Source organism: Mustelus asterias, chromosome 1 (genome assembly GCF_964213995.1).
Source record: "Mustelus asterias chromosome 1, sMusAst1.hap1.1, whole genome shotgun sequence".
In the NCBI taxonomy this organism is placed as follows: Eukaryota; Metazoa; Chordata; class Chondrichthyes; order Carcharhiniformes; family Triakidae; genus Mustelus; species Mustelus asterias.
This window is the reverse complement of record NC_135801.1, coordinates 15,229,139-15,254,363: the sequence shown is the minus strand read 5'-3', so window position 1 is coordinate 15,254,363 and position 25,225 is coordinate 15,229,139. Positions and strand designations below refer to the sequence as shown.

The 25,225-nt window shown below is 46.7% G+C and overlaps 1 protein-coding gene across 8 annotated transcripts in view; it reads left to right on the top strand.

Annotated features, from left to right (window-relative positions):
* Positions 1-25,225, top strand: part of psd3l (pleckstrin and Sec7 domain containing 3, like) — a 343,652-nt gene that overhangs the window by 155,799 nt on the left and 162,628 nt on the right. The window contains exon 1 of one of the 8 annotated variants that reach the window (XM_078209734.1): positions 894-1,004. The exons of 6 other annotated variants lie outside the window; for them this stretch is intronic. Coding sequence is in view for 1 of the 2 variants with exons in the window: in XM_078209725.1 (XP_078065851.1) it covers positions 1,453-1,484 (32 nt within the window). In the remaining variant the exon portion in view is untranslated. Of the gene's footprint in view, positions 1-893; positions 1,005-1,330; positions 1,485-25,225 lie in introns of those variants that run through there. One more of the 8 variants, XM_078209725.1, reaches the window with a different exon arrangement.

Genomic DNA, 25,225 nt, shown 5'->3' with positions numbered 1-25,225 from the left:
ACCCGGGGTTACAGGGATAGGGCCAGGGTGGGATTGTTGTTGGTGCAGTCTCGATGGGCTGAATGGCCTCTTTCTGCACTGTAGGGATTCCATGATTCTATATCTTGTCTCTCTAATCCCTCGCCCCTCGATCCTTTTCGCCTCCATTCCCTCAGCCTGTCACCTCCTCAATCCCATCGCTCATATACCCCTCATCCATCCCCAACCTCCCTCATCTCTCCCATGCCACTCATCCCCATATCCCCCTCAACACCATATCATTCCCCATATTGCATCATATTCTATGATCACCCCTCAGAAGTAGACACCTGTTTGTTCTCCACCGACGCTGCCCGACTTTGCTGAGCATTTCCAGCGCTTTCTGAAAGAGGTTGAAGTGAGAACAGCTACTGTGACTTGGGTCACCTAAAGGGTTAACTGCATCCACTTGCCTGCTGAATCGGTGACTCCGCAATCAGCATGTCAAGTCTGTGGGTAGCAGGCTGGCAAAAGCCAGCTCCGTTGTTTTTGTTTTAGCAGCAGTAACAGAGACCGGTGCTGGGAAGGCAGCTGTGAACAGCCCCTCGTACTAACGTGGCATCTGGTCAGGGCAAGGGGCAGGCAGGCCTGTCACTGTTCCCATTTTAGCAGCTGCAACACGTGGACAGTGGCAACTTCACACACACACACAACACAACACTACTGAGTTGTCAGCCCCAACCAGCAAGTGTGCACTGACTGCTGAACGGCACTGCTGGCATTACTGAAGCTTCCTTGCTCTGCTGGAATTTGAGGCTGAAGGGCGGGGGAGGGGAGTTGCCTCTTGTAGTTTTTTTTAAAAAAAGCCTAAAGTTACAGAGATGATGGGAGGTGCAGAGCCACGCAGGATTGTGGGAGCAGCCTTTTGCCTATCTGATGTGCAGCAGCTGGATTGTAATCCCCCTCTGAAGAAGCTGCAGGTTCTGCTTTAAAGCAATGACAGGCGTATTCCAGTGACCGTTATGGGTTGTGGTTTCTTACTTAAGGTAATGTTTCTGTTCTCAAAATGCAGTTAGAACAGGGCGGAACTGATTTGAGTCTGGAGAATTACATTTGGTCATTGCAGTTTGAAAGTGTTAACTTTTTTCTCTCTCTCTCATTTATCTTGGATTCACAGCTAACTCACTCTTTTTGACTCAAACTCATGCCTTTGACCCGTTGTAAAAATTGAGAAAGCGAATGAGAGCCGTGAATGTAGTTTACCGAGAGCTGTACTTCTGTCAGAAGCGAGGAGGACTTCTTGTTTTGACCGGTTCATGTGGAATTCTGGCAATGGTTTTTTAACAGGCAAGGGGCGTTCTTTTTAATTCTGTGCTGTTAAGGGTCATGTGGGTGGCGATTCAGTCCCCCTTCGTTTATTCTGGATGAGCATGAATTGGAGTCCAGGAGGCTAAGTTTGAATAAGCTGTCAGACTGGTTCTGCGAATGTGATGAATGTACATTTCAAAGTGCAAAAAGAACCAAGGGTAAAGTATCGGATTTTATTCTATTTTTTGAAATTCCTGCAGGCATGTAATTTGAAAAAAACGTCTATGCACTTGGTTGCCTGTTCTGTAACTTGATGCTGCCTTTAGCCCTCTCTGTTTCCTTGGCTGTTTGGTGGGTGTAGTTTTCTTTCGGGTCGGATCGGTATGTGCTGTGTATTTTCTCTGCACTTTTGTCATATCCTAAGGGATTTCATTGTGGTTGTTCAAGCTCCATCCCAATTCCTACCACCCAGAGTTACACGGTTGTTTGGTCCTCATTCAAGAAAAGAAGTAGCAGTTATAATTTTTGTTCCTGCTGCTGTCTCACACCCATTCAGCGAATTCGAGGTGTCCAGAGTTGTAAATTCAGCCACAGTTTAATGACGTCTTTTTCATAGAATCCCTACAGTGCCGAAAGAGGCTGTTCGGCCCATCCAGTCTGTACTGACTCACTGGCAGGGCATCTTATCCAGGTCCATCCCATTCCCGCAACCCCCACTAATCCCTCTAACCTACACATCTTGGGACACTAAGGGGGCAATTCAGCATAGCCAATCCACCTAACCTGTACATCTTTGGACTAAGGGAGGAAACTGGAGCACCCGGGGGAAACCCACGCAGACACGGGGAGAATGTGCAGACTCCGCAGAGATAGTCACTCGAGATTGGAATTGAACCCGGGTCCTTGGCGCTGAGAGACAGCAGTGCTAACCACTGTGCTGCCCATAACACGGATTTTATTTCCATGCTGTGGATTCTAAAAGCAAGCTTTTCATTCCCTTGATTACAGTATGCCTGCTCACCCTCCAGCACCACGTTAGCCAAACAGCTGCTTCTCACATCTGTCCCTGCGTACTGAGTGCGTGTGCTATTGGTCCTCGGGATGCTTCGGCACCGAGCCAGCTCTTGTTGGTGTCCAGTAGGGGCGCACAATCCAAGCAGGGATCGCAACTGGGTAACGTTCAGGCATAGGTGCCCCCATTCGCCTCTGCTTCCACCCTCGACTGAAGATCTTTGAGTCTTGGGGAGTGGTTATTGAACCTATGACTTCATGGTGTGACTGGGGACCTGGTTGCATCTTGGTTTTTGCTTGTACTACAGTCATGGCTACAGAGCATGATCTCCGAAATGTGGACGAGAGTTTGTGGTGGGGTGGGGGGAGCGGGTTAATGGGATGTTGGAGAGTTATTGTCACTCTGTTTTCATTTAATCAAATGTTTGTTCTCCTGCTTGGGTGTAAAAGCTTTGCACCTGTTGCGTGATAAGTCTGCTTTGGGTGTAAATAATGATCATACAACACAGGAGGCCATTCAGCCCATCGTTCATTGGGCTGAATTTTATGCCTCCCCGCAGTGGGTCTGAAGGCAGGGCAGGTGCTCGTGTGGCCTGCCTGTCATTGACCCAGCCGCCCTGACCTGTCTCCAACTTGACTGGAGCCGGACGGAGACATCAGATGGCCGTCCACCCTTGCTTGGCCCTATTGAGGCCCTTAACTGGCCAATTAATGGCCACCTAAGGGCCCCATCTTGCCTCCACTGCTCTTTTTGCCCATGTCAAATGGGTAACCCAATGGTGTTAATTGTTCAGTCTGGTGTTGGGCAAGGTGGAGGGGAGGTATCCCCTCATACCCTCTCCCTCCTGCTCTCAAGGGATCTCAAATCCATTCCCCCATCATTCTTTGTGGGGCCCACCAACCTATTCCTAGTGGTCCCCGAACTCGCCTGATGTCTGGATTCCATGAGCTCCTTGTCTTTACAGACAACCTGCAGTCCCAGCAATGGCCACTGCTCAAACCTGGCACTGCTGCTGGGGCGATAGAGCCTGGCCAGCTGCTCTCCGAGGTGGGACTTACTCCTCAGATGGGGATGGAACACTTGCCTTGAGACAATTAACACCACTGTGTCAAATTGCTGGGGGGGCTTAATTGTGATTGGGAGACATGTACCCTGTAAACTCCAGCTATTCTGTGCTGGCTGTTTGAAAAAAGTTGGCTAATTAGCCCTATTTCCCTCCTCCATAGCCCTGAACAATTCTCCCCTTCAGGCAAATCATAGAATCCTGCAGTGCAGAAGGAGGTCATTTTGGCCCATCGAGTCTGAATAGACCACAATCCCACCCAGACCCTATCCCCACAACCCCATGTATTTACCCTAGTTAGTCCCCCTGACACTAAGGGCAATTTAGCATGGCCAATCCACCTAACCCGCACATCTTTGGACTGTGGGAGGAAACCGGAGCACCCGGAGGAAACCCACGCCGACACGGGGAGAACATGCAAACACCGCACAGACAGTGACCCGAGGCCGGAATTGAACCCGGGTCCCTGGCGTTGTGAGCAGCAGTGCTAACCACTGTGCCACCGTGCCAATTTCAATGTGAAAGTTACTGTTTCGATCATCCCTTCAGGTAGTGCACTCCCGATTATAACAAAACAGCCGCTGTTCAAAACATTATTCTCCTTGACCTGAATTCTCCGGCTGTTCACGCCGGCCGGATCCTTTGGTCTCGCCCGCTGATGATGCACCTCTGCCGTGGGCTTCCCAGTCTGTGGGGTGGAATTAATGGGAAATCCCATTGACTGGAGCAGAAAATCCTGCCAATGGCACACCACCTCCTGTCGTGAGAACCACACTGCGGGAGATCAGAGAACCCCCCCCCCCCGTACAGTATTCTGCAACTTGATTTTGTGTCTGTTTGCACTGTTTGAGAGCACATTTCCACTCCATCTGACGAAGGAGCAGTGCTCCGAAAGCTTATGGTATTTGCTACCAAATAAACCTGTTGGACTTTAACCTGGTGTTGTGAGACTTCTTACTGTGTTCACCCCAGTCCAACACCGGCATCTCCACATCATAATTGTGTACAGTCAGCTTTTTTTATAGGACACAACTTCTAGTAAAGATAATTGTTTCCGGTCATGCACACCAATAAATTATTTACATATGATACAAAGAGGTAGGCCCGAGACAATAGCTGTTTAATCATTTCCCATCAGTAACATCATAATATTTTTTGCTAGATGGATGGAATGTCTGTTCAGACAATGGTCACTTAATCATTTATTACAGTTTTGGTGCTGTTAGCAAGGACATTCCGCTGCGTGCTGTTGATAGATATAATGAAACATCCTCTTTGTCTGCGCTGACTATTTCATGTATATGCAGAGACAGCCAGTCTGCAATGAGGGTGCTGCTGCTGATGTGCTAATTTTCCTGGTCACCTAGCCAGCCCCCTGCTGAGCTCAGTTCTCCTCTCCCACATTAAGGAGAATAATCCCACTTTCTCTTGTCCCTCTGCATAACTAAAGTCCCTCGTCAGTGGTACTACTCTTGTAAGTCCCTTTTATACCCTCCTCAAGACCTTCGTCATGTGTGGTGCTCACAAAGGTTTGGCTGGGAAGACCTGCCAGCTGTCTGATAGCACATTTTGTATTGCAGTTGTTGCTCTGAGGTCATTAGCTGCAACGTGGGCTGATTCCGACGGGAATTATCCGAGCTCTTCTTTCCCAGCAGAGAAAGTCCGCAGCATTTACAGACTTCCAGCGTGAGGAACTCTCAAAATAGAATGATACTGCACAAAGGGAGGCCTTTCGGCCCACTGTGTCTGTGCTGGCTCTTCTGGCAGAGCTATCCAATTAGTACCACTCCCCTGCTCCCACCACACAGCCTTATAAAATGTTCCCCTTCAAATATTTATCCACTGTTCTTTTTGAAAGTTATCGTTGAATCAACTTCCCTTTTAGACAGTGCATTCCTGACCTCAGTAACCCACTGTTTTAAAAATGTTTTCTCATTCCTTCACCGGCTCACTTGTCAATCCACTTAAATCTGTGTCCCCTGGTTTACTGAGTAAACCAGTTACTAGCAAAGTCCTTCATGATTTCTCCTTTTTAATATTCTTCATTCTAAGGAGAGCAACCCCCGGCTCCTCGACAGAATCGAAACATTTCATCCCTGGTATTGTTCTACTAAATCTCTCTACACTCTCTATAAAGCCTTGACATCCTGAAGTGTGGTGCCAGAATTGGAAGGCAATACTCCAGCTGGGACCTAACCAGCGTGTTATGAAGGTTTAGCATAACCCTCTTGCTTTTGTGCGCTCTGCTTCTAACAGTAAAGCCAAGAATCCCAAATCTCTTTCTCAACCCACTCAGCTTGTCCTGTCTGCCACCTCCAGATTTGTGTGTGTACATCGTCTCTCTTTTCCTGAATGCCTTTTTAACACTCGATCGTTTGCTCTGTTTTACCTCTCATCATTCTTACTACCAGAATACATCACTTCTCTGTGTAAAATTGTGTAGTGTGTCTTCCCATTCCTTTGTGCTCTTGAAATCTGACACTATCCTCTTTGTTGTTCGCTGTGCTTTCAAGTTTGGTGTCCATGGGAGGGAAGTTTTTAATCGGGGTGGGTGGGAGGGGAGGGTTACGGTGGTGGAGGAGAGACAGTGGGGAGAGGGGATGAGGGATTTCCATTGATATTAAAGTCTTTCATGAGCTCAGGATGGCCTCAGGACTTTACAGCCCGAGTAAATACCTTTGATATGAATGTACAGTGTGCAGCAGCCACATTGCAAAATCTCACAAACAACGATGAGGTAATAACCTGGTCGCCTGTTTTTAATATTGGCTGATGGATAAAAAAGTGATAAGGGAGAGAGCTCCCCTGCTCCTTTTCAGATAATGCTGCAGGATCTTTGACATCTACCTGAGGGAGCAACTTGGTACAATGCCTCATCTGGGAAAATGGCACCTTCAACAGTTCAGCACTCCCTTTGTGCTGCATTAAGTTGTCAACTGAATCCTGTGCTCCAGTCTCTGGGCTGGGACTTGAATTCCCAATCTCCTGGCCTTTGCAGACAGCTGATCCTATAAAGGGAAAGCAAAATCGGAAATTCTTTTTTTAGGCCTGGGTATTTAGTTGGTTGTAAAGCATTTCTGAAATGCTGTGAGGTTCAGAAAAACACTCCTCTTTTCAAAGCTCCTCAGTATTTAAGGCACGGTGGCACAGTGGTTAGCACTGTTGCTTCACGGCGCCAGGGACCCAGGTTCAATTCCCAGCTTGGATCACTGTCTGTGTGGAGTTTGCTCATTCTCCCCGTGACTGCATGGGTTTCCTCCGGGTGCTCCGGTTTCTCCCACAGTCCAAAGATATGCAGGTTGGGTGGATTGGCTATGCTAAATTTCTCTTAGAATCATGGAATCCCTACAGTACCAAAGGAGCTCATTCGGCCCATCGAGTCTGCACCAACCACAACCCCACCTCACACACCACCCTGCTAATCCCCCTGACACTAGGGTCAACTTAGCATGGCCAATCAACCTAACCCGCGCATCTGTATCCCTTGAACCCTTTAGCCCCGATTGAGTTTCATTTTTTGGACTGTGGGAGGAAACTGGAACACCAGGAGGAAACCCACACAAACACAGGGAGAAAATGCAAACTCCACACAAACAGTGACCCGAGGCCAGAATTGAACCTGGGTCCCTGGCACTATGAGGGTGCAGTGCTGACCACTGTGCCACCATGCTGCCCAGTGTCAGGAGGCTAGCAGGGTAAATATGTGGGGTTACAGGGACAAGGCCTGAGTGGGATAGTTGCCAGTGCAAACTTGATGGGCCGAATGACCTTCTTTTGCATTGTATAGATTCTATGACTTTCCTCCTTGGGTGCGGTTTCCAGTGATCAGTGGCTCACTGTTGGTTGCAGTTATTGTGCTTGCAGCTCTCCCCATGTTGCGTGTGAGCATTGACGTGAGGGAAACGGGTCAAACTTCTGTTGGGGTCACGGCGGTAAAGTGCCCATTGTTAACCTCACTGACTCCAGCCCACTATTGCCCCGGCTGGGACCATCTAATGCAGAGATCAAATGTGTATCTGGTCACCAACACACAATCCCTTCATCCACTGAACACACTGCTGATAAACCACTTGAGTAACCATTTCACGCAAACTCTTTCATGGAGTTATAAGCAGATCATCAAAATCAAATTCTAAATTGACATGCTCAAGTACAGAAAATGAACATCTGACGTGACATGTCTTAATATCTAAATATTTTAACCAATTTATGTAGCGTACTTGACAATTGAATAATGATGTATTTAGTGCTGTGTCCCACTAATGTTCATTGTTGCGCTTTAGGTTCATAGAGTCATAGAATCCCCACAGTGCAGAAGGAGGCCATTTGGCCCATCAAGTCTGCACTGACTACAAATCCACCCAGGCCCTAACCCCATAATCCCATGCATTTACCCTAACTAGTCCCCCTGACACTAAGGGGCAATTTAGCATGGCCAATCCACCTAACCAGCACATCTTTGGAGTGTGGGAGGAAACCGGAGCACCCGGAGGAAACCCACGATTGGGAGGTGGGGGAAGGCAGGGGGGGGGTGGATTGGTGTGGGGGGGGTTGGTGAGGGGGGCAGTGGTGGTGAGTGGAGAGAAAGAAGAAAGACAAGTAAAAAGTACAGTACAGCACAGGAACAGGCCCTTCGGCCCTCCAAGCCTGCCGATCATGATGCCCTAAGTAAGTTTAAAAAATAAACCTTCTGCCCTTACTCGGTTCGTAACCCTCTATTCCCTCCCTATTCATGAACCCATCCAGATGCTTCTTAAATGTTGCTAATGTGCCTGCTTCCACCACCTCCTCTGGCAGCGCTGTCCATGCACCCACCACTCTCTGCGTGGAAAACCTCCCCCGCATATCTCCCTTAAACTTTCCCCCTCTCACTTTGAACCTGTGCCCCCTTGCAAGTGACACTTCCACCCTGGGAAAAAGCCTCTGATTATCCATCCTGTCTATGCCCGTCATAATTTTGTAGACCTCTATCAGGTCTCCCCCTCAGCCTCCATTTTTTCCAATGAAAACAATCTTGGAAGGAGGGAGATTGCTTTTGTCTTGCACGCAGAGCATTTAAAAGATCCCATGACAATATCCGATGGAACCTAGGGGAGTTCTCACGGGCATCCTTAACGTTTTTCCCTCAAAACAACATCAACAAAACAGCTATCTGGTCATTGCTGTTTGTGAGAGCTTGCGTGTGTAAATTGGCTGTTGTGTTTTATCTGTTGCAACAGTGATGACATCTTAAAAGTACATGGCTTGTTGTAAATCACTTTCACATGTCTTGAGATCGTGTAGGACAGTATATAATTGCAATTCTTTTTCCTTTCATGAATCTCCTAACAGGCATCAAGTTATAATTTTTTTTAAGGCACTCGTTCTTGGGTCGGGGTGTCACTTGCAAGGCTGGCATTTGTTGCCCATTGCTGGTTACCCTGAACGTACGGTGGGCTTTCTTTTTGAATAGCTGATAACTGAGTGGCTTTCTAAGCCACTTTAAGAGTCAATGGGGAGTTGTGTCGCTGGGCTAGTAATCCAGAGGCCCAGGTTAATGCTCCGGGGGCACGGGTTCAGATCCCACCATGGCAGCTGGTGGAATTTAAATTCAATTCGTCAAGCTGAATTGAAAGTGAGCTAGTCCCATGAAACTGTAACAGATTGTCAGAGGAACCAACCTGGTTCACTGATGTCCTTGAGGTCTGGCTAGCATTTTGCTCCAGACTTTTAACTGCCCTCTGAAATGGCCGGGCACGGTGGCACAGTGGTTAGTGCTGCTGCCTCACAGCGCCAGGGACCAGAGTTCAATTCTGGCCTTGGGTCACTGTTTGTACAGAGCCTGCACCCTATGTCTGTGAGGGTTTCCTCTGGGTGCTCCGGTTTCCAAAGATGTGCAGGTTGGATGGACTGGCCATGGTAAATTGTGATGTGGAGATGCTGGCGTTGGACTGGGGTAAACACAGTAAGAGTTTTAACAACACCAGGTTAAAGTCCAATAGGTTTATTTGGTAGCAAATACCATTAATACCAAATAGCTAATGGTATTTGCTACCAAATAAACCTGTTGGACTTTAACCTGGTGTTGTTAAAACTCTTGCATGGTAAATTGTCCCATGGCGTCCAAGGAAACATAGGTTGGGTGGATTGGCCATGATCAATGTACGGGGTTGCGTGGGTTGAAAAGGGCCTGGATTGGGTGCTCTTTCAGAGGGCCGGTGCAGACTCAATGGGTTGAATGGCCTCCTTCTGCACTGTAGGCATTTTATGAAATTCTATTGGGGCTAAAGGGTTCAAGGGGTACAGGGGCAAGGTGGGATCAGGATATTGAATTTGATGATCAGACATGATCAAAATGAATAGCAGAGCAGGCCGGAAGGGCCGAACGGCCTACTTCTGCTTCTATTTTCTGTGACATTCAGTTATACCGAACTGCTATGAGTCAGAAGGACTGCAGCAGTTCCAGAAGCCGATACACCACCATCTTCCTAAGGGGGATGGGCAATAAATGCTGGCCTGGGCAATAAATGCTGGCCTAGCCAATGAAGCTCGCATCACATGAAAGAATATTTAAAAAATGATGAGAGACTAGAGCCCACGTGGATCAGATTGAGTAAGGTTTCCTCCCCTAAAGGACATCAGTGAATGGATTTGAGTTAATGATGATCCAACAAGCCGTGGTCATTTAAACTGATGCCAGCTCTTGCACTCCACATTTTCTTTAAACTGAATTCAAATCCTCAAAACACAGTGATGGGATTTGAACTTGTGTTCTGTGGGCTATTGATCCAGTGCTCTGAGAACGTGCAGACTCCACACAGACAGTAACTCGAGGCCGGAAATGAACCTGGGCCCCTGGCGCTGCGAGGCAGCAGTGCTAACCACTGTGTCACCATGCCACCCCAGTTATCATAGAATTCCTGCAGTGCAGAAATAGACCATACGGTCTATCAAGCCTGCATCAACAACATTTCTGCTCGGGGTCCTATCCCTGTAACCCCATGTTATTTGCCCTGCTAATCCCCCTAACACTAAGGGGCAATTTAGCATGGCCAATCAACCTAACCCGCGCATCTTTGGAATGTGGGAGGAAACTGGAGCACCCCAGAAGAAATCCCTACAGACACAGGTGATCCTGAGGTGTGTTGACAGAGTAGGTGTGAAAGGATGACTTCTCTTGAAGGGGAATCGAAACTAGGAATTACCATGTTAAAAATAAGACTTTGCCCATTTGAGACAGAGATGAGAAGAAATTCTTTCTCTCAGATGGTCATGAGTCTTTGGAACTCTCCCCAAACAATGGTGGAGGAAGTGTCTTTGAATATTTTTAAGGCAGAGCTCGATAGATTCTAGATGAGCAAGTGGGTGAAAGGTTATCGCGGGGGGGGGGGGGGGGGGGGGGGTGGTGTAGGCGGGAATGTGGAGTTGAGGATACAATCAAATCATCCATGATCTTATTAAATGGCAAAGCAGGCTCATTGGGCTGAGTGGCCTACTTCTACTCCTAAATTATACGTTTGTAATCCTTCTGGAAAGTTCCAAATTAGGTTATAATTGGCAGGGGTCTTCATTGGATGGAGATGCCAAAAAGCATTCTTCTGTAGACCACATGACTGCAAACCTTGCTTCATTATGAAAGGCTATAATTTGCTTTCTGCCATGCTCCAATGACCATTCATCATGTGATTGAAACTGTCCTCTAATTTTTCAAATCCTTTTATCCAAAAGCAGAGAGGGACTGGGTAGTCTGCAGAACACCAGTAGCACCATCACAGCTGCAAAGAAAAGGCTGTGACATCCCCCCCCCCCCCCTTTTCAAGAGCTGCGAGGCTTGAAGGCCGGGATTTTATGACTTCGTTCGGGCGAGGCTCGTAAAATCCCACCTGAGGCCAACAGAGAATTCCGTTCTGCGAGCCGCCTCCGCCCTGGAATCGGTAAAATTCCAGCCAAAATCTTTAGAAGCCTCTTCCAACTAGAATCTCTACAATACAGAAGGAAGCCATTTGGTCCATCGAGTCTGCACCGACAACAATCCCACCCTATCCCTATAACCCCATCTATTTACCCTGCTAATCCCGCTGACACTAAGGGGCAATTCAGCATGGTCAATCAAGCTAACCCACACATCTTTGGACTGTGGGAGGAAACCGGAGCCCCCGGAGGAAACCCACACAGATACGTTGAGAAGGTGCAGTCTCCACACAGACAGTTACCCGAGGTTGGAATTGAACCGGGTCCCTGGCGCTGTGAGGCAGCAGTGCTAACCACTGTGCCGCCCAGCTCCAAGTTTGTCTGTAGGAAGTTGAACCTTCGGTTACAGCAGTCACCTGGACCTTACTACACAACCTGCTGAACACTGCAGTTAATCTGGGTTTGACTCCAACCATCTGAACTTCAATGTCAGAGTGGGAAAATCTCCTCTTTCACTGGATTCGATAATACATGTGAACTGCTAATTATTCTGTTTGGTTTTAATATTTGCAGAAGTGCACGGCAGTCTTTAATTATATCTTGCAAGTATGTGTTGTGTAATTGATGCAGCCGTGGACCTTTCTAGAGCTGATTGTGTGGATAAATAATAATGGGGAGGCAGTGGCGAACTGGTAATGTCGCTGACCTAGTAATCCCGTGGCCCAGGCTAATGGCCTGGAGACATCGGTTCAAATCCCACCACGGCAACTGATGAAACTTAAATTCCATTAATCTGGAATATAAAGCATGGGTCAATAATAGTGAACATGGAACTATCGTCGATTGTCATAGAAAAAAAACATCTGGTTCACTAATGTCCTTCAGGGAAGGAAATTGGCCGTTCTTACTCAGTCTGACATACAGGCGACCCCAGATTCACAGTGGTTGACTCTTAACAACCCTCTGAAATGCCCGGGCAAGCCACTTGGCTCAAGGATGAGTCAGGATGGGCAACAAATACTGGGTTTCGCCAGCGATCCTCACATCCCATGAAAGGGAAAAAAACAACTTGTTTAAATCCGTGGAAATTTGCCATCAGCGACTTTTAAATTGACCGCCCAAGAACTGGGGGTTTGGGAACACCCATCAGCCTTGCCAAGATTAAACTATAGTAACTACGGAGAGAGAAGAATGGTGGCTTTCAGCCCATCTTCCTCCCCTGTCCGTAACCGTTGTTAAATACTCCTCATGCGCAAGTGTACTGGATATTTTTGCACTCTGACATATTATGCAATGAGTAAAGTTGGAGCAGAGTGATGATGAGGTGAAGTTTGCACCCCCTTTTTTTCATTAGCAAAAAAGACAGTGTCATTATTTGTCATGTGTGGTTTTCTGGGGTGTCAGATTGCCAGTTTCTGTATTGATCTCAGTAGCAGCGATGTTGCTGATTGTACCAAAGAACAGGATGTGAAGCCATTAACCAGAAGTGGCAGAGAAGGCTGCAACATATAGGACACAAATCAACATCTTTTATTAAAAAAAAGCACAGCTCCTAAAATGAGTTTCTCAGTACTGTGTGGCTTTGTGGAAGTTAGTAGTGCTGTTTAGAATTTGGAACAATGGATTATCATGGGAAATTCAGCAGTGGATTCTGTGTATTTAAAAAAAAAAGTGAAAATCCAATCCTTGGGCCAGATGTGCTCTGACTTATCGCATTCTTCAAATCGTTGAATCATTTGTATAGGAGGCCAACTGCACTCTGTTGGGTCAGGCAAAGAGATGACGCCCTTTTTTTCTGTAACAAATATCATTGACCTGTGCCTTGCATCTCCAACTTAAGCCTGATCCCTCATTGGCCCCCACCCCGTCATGTTTCCCTCATCCAATTCCATCCAGAGGCAGTGTAATAGCAAAGATTCCTAAATCCTTAGAATCCCTACAGTGCAGAAGGGAGGCCATTCGGCCCATTGAGCCTGCCCTGACAACAATCCCGCCCAGGCCCTATCCCCATAACCCCACCTATTTACCCTGCTAATCCCCCTGACACTAAGGAGCAATTTAACGTGGCCAATCCACCTAATCTGCACATTTTTGGACTGTGGGAGGAAACCGGAGCACCCGGAGGAAACCCACGCAGACACGGGGAGAACGTGCAAACTCCACTCAGACAGGGACCCGAGGCCGGAATTTAACCCGGGTCCCTGGCACTGTGAGGCAGCAGTGTTAACCCACTGTGCCACCGTGCCGCCCCTATAAAGGGCAGCAAGATCCCTGAACTTTTTACTGATGCAGAAGTGGTCTGCACCTGCCCAAGGCTTGTCTAAGCCTCGAGCCTCCGTGACAGTTGTGGTGAGCTGCAAGTGCTTGTTGGAGATCTGGGGACAATGTCCCAAGTGGGGCTGGCTGCTCTGCCAGCATAGGGAGGGTGGCGGGTTTGGGGTGGGACGTGGTGGGAAAAGTCGGGAATGTGAAGCAGGTGAGCAGGGAACCATCAGTAGTGAAACCAGGATGTGCACCTAATAAGCTGAGTGGAGCAGCTCCCTGACTCATGCTGCTGAACTCAGTACCAGCCCAGACCTGGATCCAGATCAGGTCTCCAGCTCCTTATCACAAATGTTGGGGGGTGCGTGTAGCTGTGTGATAGAGTTCTGGGGCGTGGTCTGTTCTGGGTTAAGACTCACATCATTACCTATAGTCTATGCTTTCACGGTGCTCACCAGTGTAGTTTTTAAAATATATTTCAATTGTTTTTTTAGGGTATCTGAGGGGCTGCGGCTCACTGAGAGGAAGCAGCATCTGTGTGTTTTCCACCTTCCTGCTATGTGTGTTTGTGGTCACTTGTGAGGTGCTAAATAAAATAATAAATTGCAGTTAAGCCAGAGCTCTTTGTGTGTGTGTGTGTTTTTTACATTAATGCAATGATTCTCTGCGTGTGCGTGCGTGCGTGTCATTAATGCAATGATTCTGTGTGTGTGTAATGAAACCAACTTGTATCTCTTTATATGACATAGCAATTTATTCTCTTCCCTCTACTTCCCCATGTGCATGAACACCCTTCCTCCCTCTTGCTCCCCCTCTCCCCTCCTCTTTCCCCTTCTCCTCTCTCTCTCTCTCTCCTCCTTCTGTGGCTCTCCCCATCTGCTCGCTCGCTCGCTCTCTCTCTCTCTCTCCCCACCCATGCTTTCTTTCTCTTTTCTCTCTCTCTCACTCTCTTCCTTATTTCCCTCACCCCCCCCCCACCTACACTTTCTCTCCCCCCCCCCACCCCCAACCCATGTGCGTGCACTCTCACTCTTTCCCACCCCCCGCCACCCATGCTCGCTCTCTCTCTCCACACTCTCCCCTCTTTCACGCTTTGTTCTCCTCTTTTGCTAATTATCATTTTTGATTAGCAATGCCTATATTCCTGTAACTCCTGCTGTGCCTATTGATCAAGCACGGAACAGAGGCAACTGTTCCAATCCCGTAGTGCTATCTTGCAAAACCCAAGGACTCCAGAAATATGCCATCCCTGTGGTGAGCTGTATTCTTGAACTGCTGCAACCCATAGGATGTAGGTACACCCACAGTGAAGTTAGAGAGTGACCTATGTTAATAAGGGCTCTAACGCTGTTTGGGACCCAGCCCCCAGTGGTTGGTCAGTATTGAGCCAGGCATGGGTCAGGCCTGCTTTGCTGTAGTTTTTCGGTGCTTCTCCTGTCTCCATTACTGTGGATTGCTGATCACGTGGGCTGACCTATTTCATGTTGTCTTCTTTCTGCAACCCCCCGCCCCCTGGGATTGAACTGAGGACTGTGCAGGTAGAGTAGGTGATACAAGTTGGAGCACTGCCTCCAGAGGCCCGAAAAGCACCTCCAGCTCACCTGGTGAGGAGCCTGAAGGCCTTGTCTCAAATCAGCCTCAGGCATGCGCTAACCATTCTGCATCTAGAGAAGGCCAAGAACTGCTTCACAGCTCCAGGGTCCCGGGTTCGATTCCTGGCTCGGGTCACTGTCTGTGTGGAGTTTGCACATTCTCCTCGTGTCTGCGTGGGTTTCCTCCGGGTGCTCCGGTTTCCTCCCACAGTCCAAAGATGTGCGGGTTAGGTTGATTGGCCAGGTTAAAAAAAAAAAATTGCCCCTTAGAGTCCTGGGATGCGTAGGTCAGAGGGATTAGCGGGTAAAATATGTGGGGGTAGGGCCTGGGTGGGATTGTGGTCGGTGCAGACTCAATGGGCCGAATGGCCTCCTTCTGCACTGTAGGGTTTCTATGATTTTCTATGATTCTATGAACTGATCCCTTAGTGTTTTTGTTTGAACAGTGTGGCAGCACCTCTGGGTAGAAGTGGGCAAGCAAAAAAAACAGCATCAAAAGTTGGGTGCCGACCCACTGAGAGCACATTTTGAAGTTAAGGGTCAAAGATTTGATTTATTATTGTCACACATATTGGTACACAGTGAAAAGTATTGTTCCTTGCGCACTATACAGACAAAGCATGCAGTTCATAGAGTACATAGGGGAAAAGGAAAGGAGAGGGTGTAGAGAAAAATCAGCTAAATATAAGGTAGATCCATTTAAAAGTCTGATGGCAGCAGGGAAGAGACTATTCTTGAGTTGGTTGGTACATGTTTTCAGACTTTTGTACCTTTTTCCTGATGGAAGAAAGTGGAAGAGAGAATGTCCGGGGTGCGTGGGTTCCTTCATTATGCTGGCTGCTTTTCCGAGGCAACAAAGTGCAGACAGAGTCAATGGATGGGAGACTGGTTTGCGTGATGGACTGGGCTACATTCACAGCCCTTTGTGAGACTGACCTTTCCAATCACCAGATATCTCGATGCGTTACAGAAAATGATGCACTCTTGAAGTGGAGTCACCGTTGTAGGAAATGGGACAGCTCACATGTTTTGGGATACAGTGAAAAATATTGTTTCTTGCGCACTGTACAGACAAAGCATACTGTTCATAGAGAAGGAAACGAGAGAGTGCAGAATGTAGTATCACAGTCATAGCTAGGGTGTAGAGAAAGATCAACTTAATGTAAGATGGGTCCATTCAAAAGTCTGACGGCAGCAGCAAGAAGCTATTCTTGAGTATGTGATCTCAGACTTTTGTATTTTTTTCCCGACGGAAGAGAGAATGTCCGGGGTGCGTGGGGTCCTTGGTTATGCTGGCTGCTTTTCTGAGGCAGCGGGAAGTGTAGACAGAGTCAATGGTTGGGAGGCTGGTTTGAGAGATGAACTGGGATTTGGAGAATGCAATCAGCTTAATAAGCTGCACAGTCGGAGCATGTTCAGGCCTGGGTTTTCCTAGTTTTATGCACAATCCTCAGACGCATATTTAAAGTAAAAGTGTAGGTTTGTATCCAGCGTGCTGCACCCTCCTCTGCTGCCACTAGTTAATAATCGGTACACCCCACCCACTGTGTGTCAGGGCAATCAGCTGGATCACTTTGTTACTGGCCTCAGTCCTGTTTCTGTACATTGTATCAAAAATGGCAATCTGACATCTATCTATCTTCCACCCAAGAAAGCCGCAGCTCACTGAGTAATGTCTTCGCTATCTTTGTTTTTTGGAAACAGGGAGAGCAAACATCACTCTCCCTTCCGTCCTTTTCCACTCCCAAGTCTACCCATAATGGCAAAATTGAAAAAAGAATAAGGAGTGCTTGAATGGTTTATACCATTATAAAAATAACTTACTGAGGGATCAAGCTTCGTTCTCAAGATACAAAACTCTGAGATCACGTACCAACCGACTCAAGTACAGCTTCTTCCCTGCTGCCATCAGACTTTTGAATGGACCGACTTCGCATTAAGTTGATCTTTCTCTACACCCCAGCAATGTCTGTAACACTACATTCTGCACCCTCTCCTTCTCAATGTACAATGTGCTTTGTATAGCGCACAAGAAACAATACTTTTCACTGTATACCGATACATGTGACAATATCAAATCAAGTTTACAAAACAACTTGCATCTTTATAGCGCCTTCAGTAAAACATTCAGTCGTTCTTCAGTAGGGGCTGGAGTTGAACACTGAGCCACGTTAGGACACGAGACAACTGCTTTGTCCCAGAGTTGGGCTTTGAGGAGTGCCTTAAGAAAGGAGAGATGTCGAGGCTTGGGGAGGGAACGGAGACAGCTGCAGCAAGAGAAGGCAGATTATATTGTCAATAATGTCATTCTTTCAGCAGCTGTGATACTGGAAGGATTTGTTGGAACTTTCGCTTCATTTTTGAAACCTTAGCTTGAGTCGGTTAAGGGGATAGAACCATCCTTCCTCTGTTCAGATCCACTAGGGAAATGAGCCTTCACCTCGAAGCAGTCCAGCTCAAAAGAGGTGACTCATTTTGGGAGATGTGAAACATGCTTCTGGTGAAGGTTGTGTCCTGAGGTTAGAACAGAGATGAAGCTTGATTGTTCCCAGACTACCAGCTCTGTTACTCTCTCCGGCAGCAGCCTGAGGTTAAGCCTGTTTGCAACCATGGTGTCAATTTGATTCTGAGATGAGCTGCTGGCCTTGTGTTTGTGCCACCACCAAGCTGGTCTATTTTCACCTCTGTTACTTGACCTAACCCCTGTTTCAGCTTATCTGCTGGTGAGATCCCATCATGTCTGTTTTCCCTTCAAGACTTGACTATTCCGGCTCACTCTGGGCTAGTCTCCCACATTCTGCACTCCGTAAACTTGAGATCATTTAAACCTTTGCCACCTGGGTCTTTATTTGCAGCATGTCCCATTCCCCTCGCATCCCCGTGCTCGCTGGCTTGCATTGGTTTCAAATCCTCAAAATGCAGCGCTATAGTCACAACCTGGACTACGTGCTTTACAGCCCGGTTTCATTGAAGCCAACAAGCTGAAAGGTGCTGAGCACAAGATGGCCCCTTTTTATGCTGTCACGTCCGTGTAGCTGAGAAAAAGCATTTGAAGATCCAGCACCCTTAAACGAGTCGGCTGTGCATTCCCAAAAATAATAGAGGGGAATCATAGAACCCCTACAGTGCAGAAGAAGGCCATTCGGCCTGTTGAGTCTGCACTGACCATAGTCCCACCCAGCCCCTATCCCCGTATCCCCACATATTTACCCTGCCAGTCCCCCTGACACTAAGGGGAAATTTAGCATGACCAATCAACCTGACCCGCACATCGCACTGTGGGAGGAAACTGGAGCACCTGAGGAAACCCACGCAGACACGGGGAGAATGTGCAGACTCCACACAGACAGTGACCCAAGTCGGGAATCGAACCCAGGTCCATGGCGCTGAGAGGCAGCAGTGCTTGCCCTGTGCCGCCTGGAATAGAATGCAATGTTACTCTTTGGTACAGCATGAAAGAGTTTAGTATTCTCGACTGCTATTGCCTCTCTGCATATTGAACAATTTTAAGTCCGAGATGGATAGATTCCGGATTAACAAGGGTGTCAAAAGTTATCAGGGATATGCAGAATGTGGAAATGAAGCCACAATCAGATCAACCATGAATGGTGGAGCAGGCTTGAATGGCCTACTCCTCATAATGTGTGCCTCTGTATGCACGTTGGCATCCTCCCTGCTTTGATATTGCTATGATTTTAATCTGATTTCCTGTTTGATTCTTACTCGTTACCCCGTCTGCAAAATTATTAGCGCATTAAATAATTCCAAGAGTTTCATTTTGCTTGTAATTTCCTTTTCTGTGCTATTTTAATATTTTGAAAATGTCAGGTAGGGTTCCTGCTTTGGATACAATCAGTAACGTGGGTGCACAACATGTAACATTCATGTCACACAAGTGCCAGGCAATGACTATCTCCAATAAGAGAGAAGCGAGCCATCTCCCTCTTGACATTCAATGGCATTGCCAACACTGAACTTCCTTCACCAACCCTGGGGGTTTGCCATTAACCCGAAACTTAACTGGACCAGCCGCATCAGTGCAATTTTGCAATTTATGTATTTTCTTTCTGAAGAGAAAGGATAGTTCGATTGATTGATTGCTCAAGCTTACTTGCATTATCACAAAATGTAAAGTCTTCAGTGAAGCAGCACTATCGAGCTTTTTTTCTGGTACATTATTTTATGCTGCTTGCAGTAAAACGTACACCTTGATATGTTTAAGAGCGGTAACCTGTTGCACTTCATGCAATGAAATTGAGTTCATCACATAAGATTACGCCATTAGCCTGATTTTAAATAACTACAAGTAACTTTTGAAGAACGTACCAAATCAATCGCTGGTTTTATTCGCATATACTTTGAATTTCTTAGGAAATTTGAATCTTTACAAGGGCAATAAGACATGGGCCGCAAATGCTGGATTTGCCTTGCCAATGATGCCCTCATCTCATGAACAAATAATAAAGCATTTTAATACTTACTTTCTAAGGGTAGTTAATCGTGCTTCTGTTTAAAAGGAAACTTTAATTTGGAGGGGACTTCTAGGAAATGGTGGAACCTTGCTGTGCTAGGGGAGGCACGGTGGCATAGTGGTTACCACTGCTTCCTCAGTGTCAGGGACCCGGGTATGATTCCTGGCTTGGGTCACTGTCTGTGTGGAGTCTGCACGTTCATAGAAACCCTACAGTGCAGAAAGAGGCCATTCGGCCCATCAAGTCTGCACCGACCACAATCCCACCCAGGCCCTACCCCCATATCCCTACATATTTACCCACTAAGGACACTAAGGGCAATTTTTAGCATAGCCAATCAACATAACCCGCACATCTTTGGACTGTGGGAGGAAATCGGAGCACCCGGAGGAAACCCACGCAGACACGAGGAGAATGTGCAAACTCCACACAGACAGTGACCCAAGCCGGGAATCGAACCCAGGTCCCTGGAGCTGTGAAGCAGCAGTGCTAACCACTGTGCTACCGTGCCGCCCCGTGTCCTCCGGGTGCTCCGGTTTCCTTCCACAGTCCGAAAGACGTGCTGGTTAGATGCATTGGCCATGCTAAATTCTCCCTCAGTGTACCTGAACAGGTGCCAGAGTGTGGCAACTCGGGGATTTTCACAGTAACTTCAATGCAGTGTTAATGTAAGCCTACTTGTGACACTAATAAATAAAGTTTAAACAATTCTGAAATGACTACAAGCTTTAAGGTGATTCGGTGTATCTCCTCCCACAGTCCAAAGATGTGCGGGTTAGGTGGATTGGCCATGCTAAATTTCTCCTTGGTGTCAGGGGGATTAGCTAGGGTAAATTCATGGGGTTATGGGCATAGGGCCTGGATGGGATTGTGGTCGGTGCAGACTTGATGGGCCAAATGGCCTCCTCCTGCATTGTAGGATTCTATAATGCTTCTGAATCAAATCGGGACTGTGGCCAGTTTTGTTAGTGGGGCCAGCATCCAACACAATGTCTTTACAAACAAGTACGAAAGACATTGAACTCTATATGGACTGGATGTAAATTGAACAAGCTGCTGAGCCTCTGGATTACTGATCTGGTGAAATTACCACTACATCAGCATCTCCCCTGTGATTTCAACAAGGCAAACAAACTCTCCACCTCACACAAGCAATGGGCCAAGAACCCAAGTACATGTAGCCTCAACTGGTTAAAAAGCTTTAGACCGACAGCAGAGAAGTTTCCTTTCACAAATAATGATGACCATGTGGAATAGGTTCCTAGATACAGGAGTGAAAGTATAAACTCTGGAAGCAACTAAGAAACTTTCAGAATCTGTAATAATAGAGAAAGGGGAAAGTTCCTTCTCGATGAATGAAAGAAAGTGGACCACATGAACTTCCTCATGTAAAAATATCTTGTGGCCTTGCGTGTTGGTCAGATATTTAACTGAATGGTGGGAATTAAGTGTTAAAAATGTCAGGATGAATGGAATAAATAAACTGCATGCTTTCAAATAATAATCAAAAGTTTCTGCTTTCGTAACCTTATCACAAACAACTGGACAGTCATTCGAAAAGGATTAGGAGCCTGGTGCTTTGACAGCAAATTTTGAAAGAGGGGACAGGTCAGTGTCATAGAGGTTTACAGCATGGAAACAGGCCCTTCGGCCCAACTTGTCCATGCCGCCCTTTTTTTAAAAAAAACCCTAAATTAATCCCAGTTTCCCGCATTTGGCCCATATCCCTCTATACCCATCTTACCCATGTAACTATCTAAATGCTTTTTAAAAGACAAAATTGTACCCGCCTCTACTACTACCTCTGGCAGCTTGTTCCAGACACTCTCCACCCTCTGTGTGAAAAAAAATGTCCCTCTGGACCCTTTAGTATCTCTCTCCTCTCACCTTAAACCTTTGTCCTCTAGTTTTAGACTCCCTACCTTTGGGAAAAGATATTGACTATCTAGCTGATCTGTGCCCCTCATTATTTTATAGACCTCTATAAGATCACCCCTCAGCCTCCTATGCTCCAGAGTGACATGAATTAATTGAACAGAACTGGTATCCCATGGAACAGAGGGGCAATATTCAGACAACCCATTAGCAATCTGGTTAAAAACTCAATGACAGCAGTTCTGAATGTACTGATATATTTGTGCATCATTCCTGTCCCATATTTTAACATAAGAGTCATTCCTTGTTCAAGACTACACCAAGCAATTCCATACAAATGGGTAATGTCAACTGCCAAAGGGATTAATTTCTGAGCATTACGGCCTGGCAAATGAAAATGGTGTAGGGTTACTTGGAGTAGAGTTGGGTAGAGCTTCCATCTGAGTTTGTCCAGGAGGACTATGACTGTCGGGTCCAACAAGCTGAAGAGGCTGATATCAGCCTCTCAACTGAACTCCTGATCCATGTTGCCTTCACTGTTGGGCTTGCATTTTCAAAGGGGAGGGTGGTAAAATGTGGACGCGACCAGTACTGGTCCAAACTAGAGTTCAATTTTAAGGTATGCAAGACCAGTTTGGACCAGCACCCATCAATTTCCCAGGTTTTACTGGATTTTCCTTCTTATCAGCTCAGTTTGCATGAGGTAGAGGCTTGTTCAATTTACATCCAGTCCATATAGAGTTCAATGTCTTTCGTACTTGTTTGTAAAGACATTGTGTTGGATGCTAGCCCCACTAACAAAACTGGCCACAGTCCTGATTTGATTCAGAAGCATTATAGAACCCTACAGTGCAGAAGGAGGCCATTTGGCCCATCAAGTCTGCACCGACCACAATCCCACCCAGGCCCTATGCCCATAACCCCATGAATTTACCCTAGCTAGTCCCCCTGACACTAAGGAGAAATTTAGCATGGCCAATCCACCTAACCCGCACATCTTTGGACTGTGGGAGGAGATGCACCGAATCACCTTAAAGCTTGTAGTCATTTCAGAATTGTTTAAAGTTTATTTATCAGTGTCACAAGTAGGCTTACATTAACACTGCATTGAGGTTACTGTGAAAATCCCCAAGTTGCCACACTCTGGCACCTGTTCGGGTACACTGAGGGAGAATTTAGCATGGCCAATGCATCTAACCAGCACGTCTTTCGGACTGTGGGAGGAAACCAGAGCACCCGGAGGAAACCCACGCAGACACGGGGAGAACGGGGGGCTGGAGATGATTACAGAGATAGGGAGCACTCTGCCAGGTACCTTTGCTTTTTCTCAAGATTGTTTACTAAAGTTTTACAGCTGCAGTTTAATCTTCATGACATTGTCGTCACAGTGGCTGCTCCATTTGGCCCTATTATTCAATGGTGGTGGATAGAATTGGACATCCTTGCTGCTGGACAGAAATTGCAAATTGAGGGGAGGAATTCAAGACTGCTAGGCCTGGATGGCTGAAACAATGTCCGCCAATGGTGGAACCACGGAAGTAGAGCATGCACAATGGCATTTAGTTTTTATTGTTCTTGTGTACGGCATATTCATTTGTGTGTTCTTTAAGTCTTGTTTCACGACAACTTAAAGGGGCTAACTCATGCTCCGCTTGCGTGGGATCGCCGGGTTGTGGCATAACAGCACAAATTTAACAAATGTAGCACGAGGCCGGTTTTGGAGGAAAGTATGCTTTGACAAAGGGTCTTCTGGACTCGAAACATCAGCTCTTTTTTATCCTTGCAGATGCTGCCAGATCTGCTGAGATTTTCCAGCATTTTCTCTTTTGGTTGCCGAAAAGTATGTTCCTTAAAGGATCAGAGAACTAGACACAGAGATAGTGGGGGACAAAGCCATGAAGGGCATTAAATATAAAGATGAGAACTTCAAATATGAGCCAATTTAAATCAGTGAGTGGGGAGATGATGGATTGGTTGCGAGCTTGGATATGGACAGCAGAGCTTTGGATGCACCAGTGTTTATGGAGGATGGAAGATTAGAAACTGACCAGTAAAGCATTGGAGTAATCAAATATTCAAAATTAGCAGTGACAGCGGCTCAAGGTTTTGACAACAGTTGGACTTGAAGCAGTGGGTGATGTGGGTGGAGGTAGGCAGGCTTTGTGATGGAGCGGAATTGGAACCATTGCGATATAATTCACTTAGCAACGTGGAATGAGGAATTATTGCATTATTCATTGAACCTCAATGAATGACCTGCTGTGACATCACCAAATGTCAACAATGAATAACCTGGAGTTTTACTACAAGAAGTACAGTAAATGTGTAGGATTGTGTTTAAGGCGAACTTTCCCAATCCATCGAAGAGTTCAGAATGGAAAACACGAGGACACAAGTTGTATGGGAGGAGATACTGGGGTGTCACTGACAACATTTAATGAGTAAGTGCATGTTCCAGTGGACTTTGTTAATGCTAATCATGATATTGTTGATAGTCATGACACCGGTGATCATTGTCATTTTCCCAGCTGTCTAACCAGCATTAAAGTTTATAGTTCACGGCAATGCTATTTTCCACTGTACTGGAGAAATTCACATTTTTCTCTAAGTTTCTCTGACTCATCACTTACCGTAGGAGATTAAATCTTTTTGATCAGTGATGGGCGGCACGGTAGCACAGTGGTTAGCACTGCTGCTTCACAGCCCCAGGGACCTGGGTTCGATTCCCGACTTGGGTCACTGTCTGTGTGGAGTTTGCACATTCTCCTCGCGACTGCGTGGGTTTCCTCCGGGTGCTCCGGTTTCCTCCCACAGTCCAAAGATGTGCGGGTTAGGTTGATTGGCCATGCTAAAATTGCCCCTTAGTGTCCTGAGATGCGTAGGTTAGAGGGGTCAGCAGGTAATATGTGTAGGGGTATGGGAGTAGGGCCTGGGTGGGATTGTGGTCGGTGCAGGCTTGATGGGCCGAATGGCCTGTTTCTGCACTGTACGGTTTCTATGATTTCTATGAAAGATGTCCAATTTCTTGAAGGGGACATGGCCTCAATGAGCCAAACGTCTTTCTACATAAGACTTACTCAACGAATAAAGACCAAGGTCCATCTGGTTTGCTCTTTTACCAATGGAGCTGTCATTAATTATAGCAGCTAAATGCCATTGATTGGAAATACCAGCCATGTGTGGCTACAAGAGCCGGGACAGAAGCTGGGAATTCTGTGGAGAGTAACTCACCTCCTGACTCTGCAATGCCACTCAATGATGTGGAGATGCCAGCGTTGGTCTGGGGTGGGCACAATAAGAAGTCTCAACACCAGGTTAAAGTCCAACAGGTTTATTTGGTATCACGAGCTCCTTTGAGCAGCGCTCCGAAAGCTCGTGATACCAAATAAACCTATTGGACTTTAACCTGGTGTTGTGAGACTTCTTACTGTACCAATATACAGTAGCAGCAGTGTATAGCAGAGATGTATTGCAGCAACTTGTCAAAGAACCCCCCATCCTAACAACACCATGGATGCGACACTTAGAGTGGATGGACTGCAGTGGTTCAAGATGATGGCTCAGAATCAACCTCTCGAGTAGTTAGTGCTGGGTAATGAATACTGGTCCAGCATACTGCGAAAGAACAAAAAAATGTAATCTAATTCTGTCTGCCCAGTTGTGCTCCATGCCATAACACTTCATATTCTGAGTTGTTTTATCAGCTACTGTTGTACAGCGTCCAGTAAGTATTTTGTGTGGATGCAACTTCCTGGCTTAATGGCTTTAAATTGCTCTTTGAATTGACATGTTG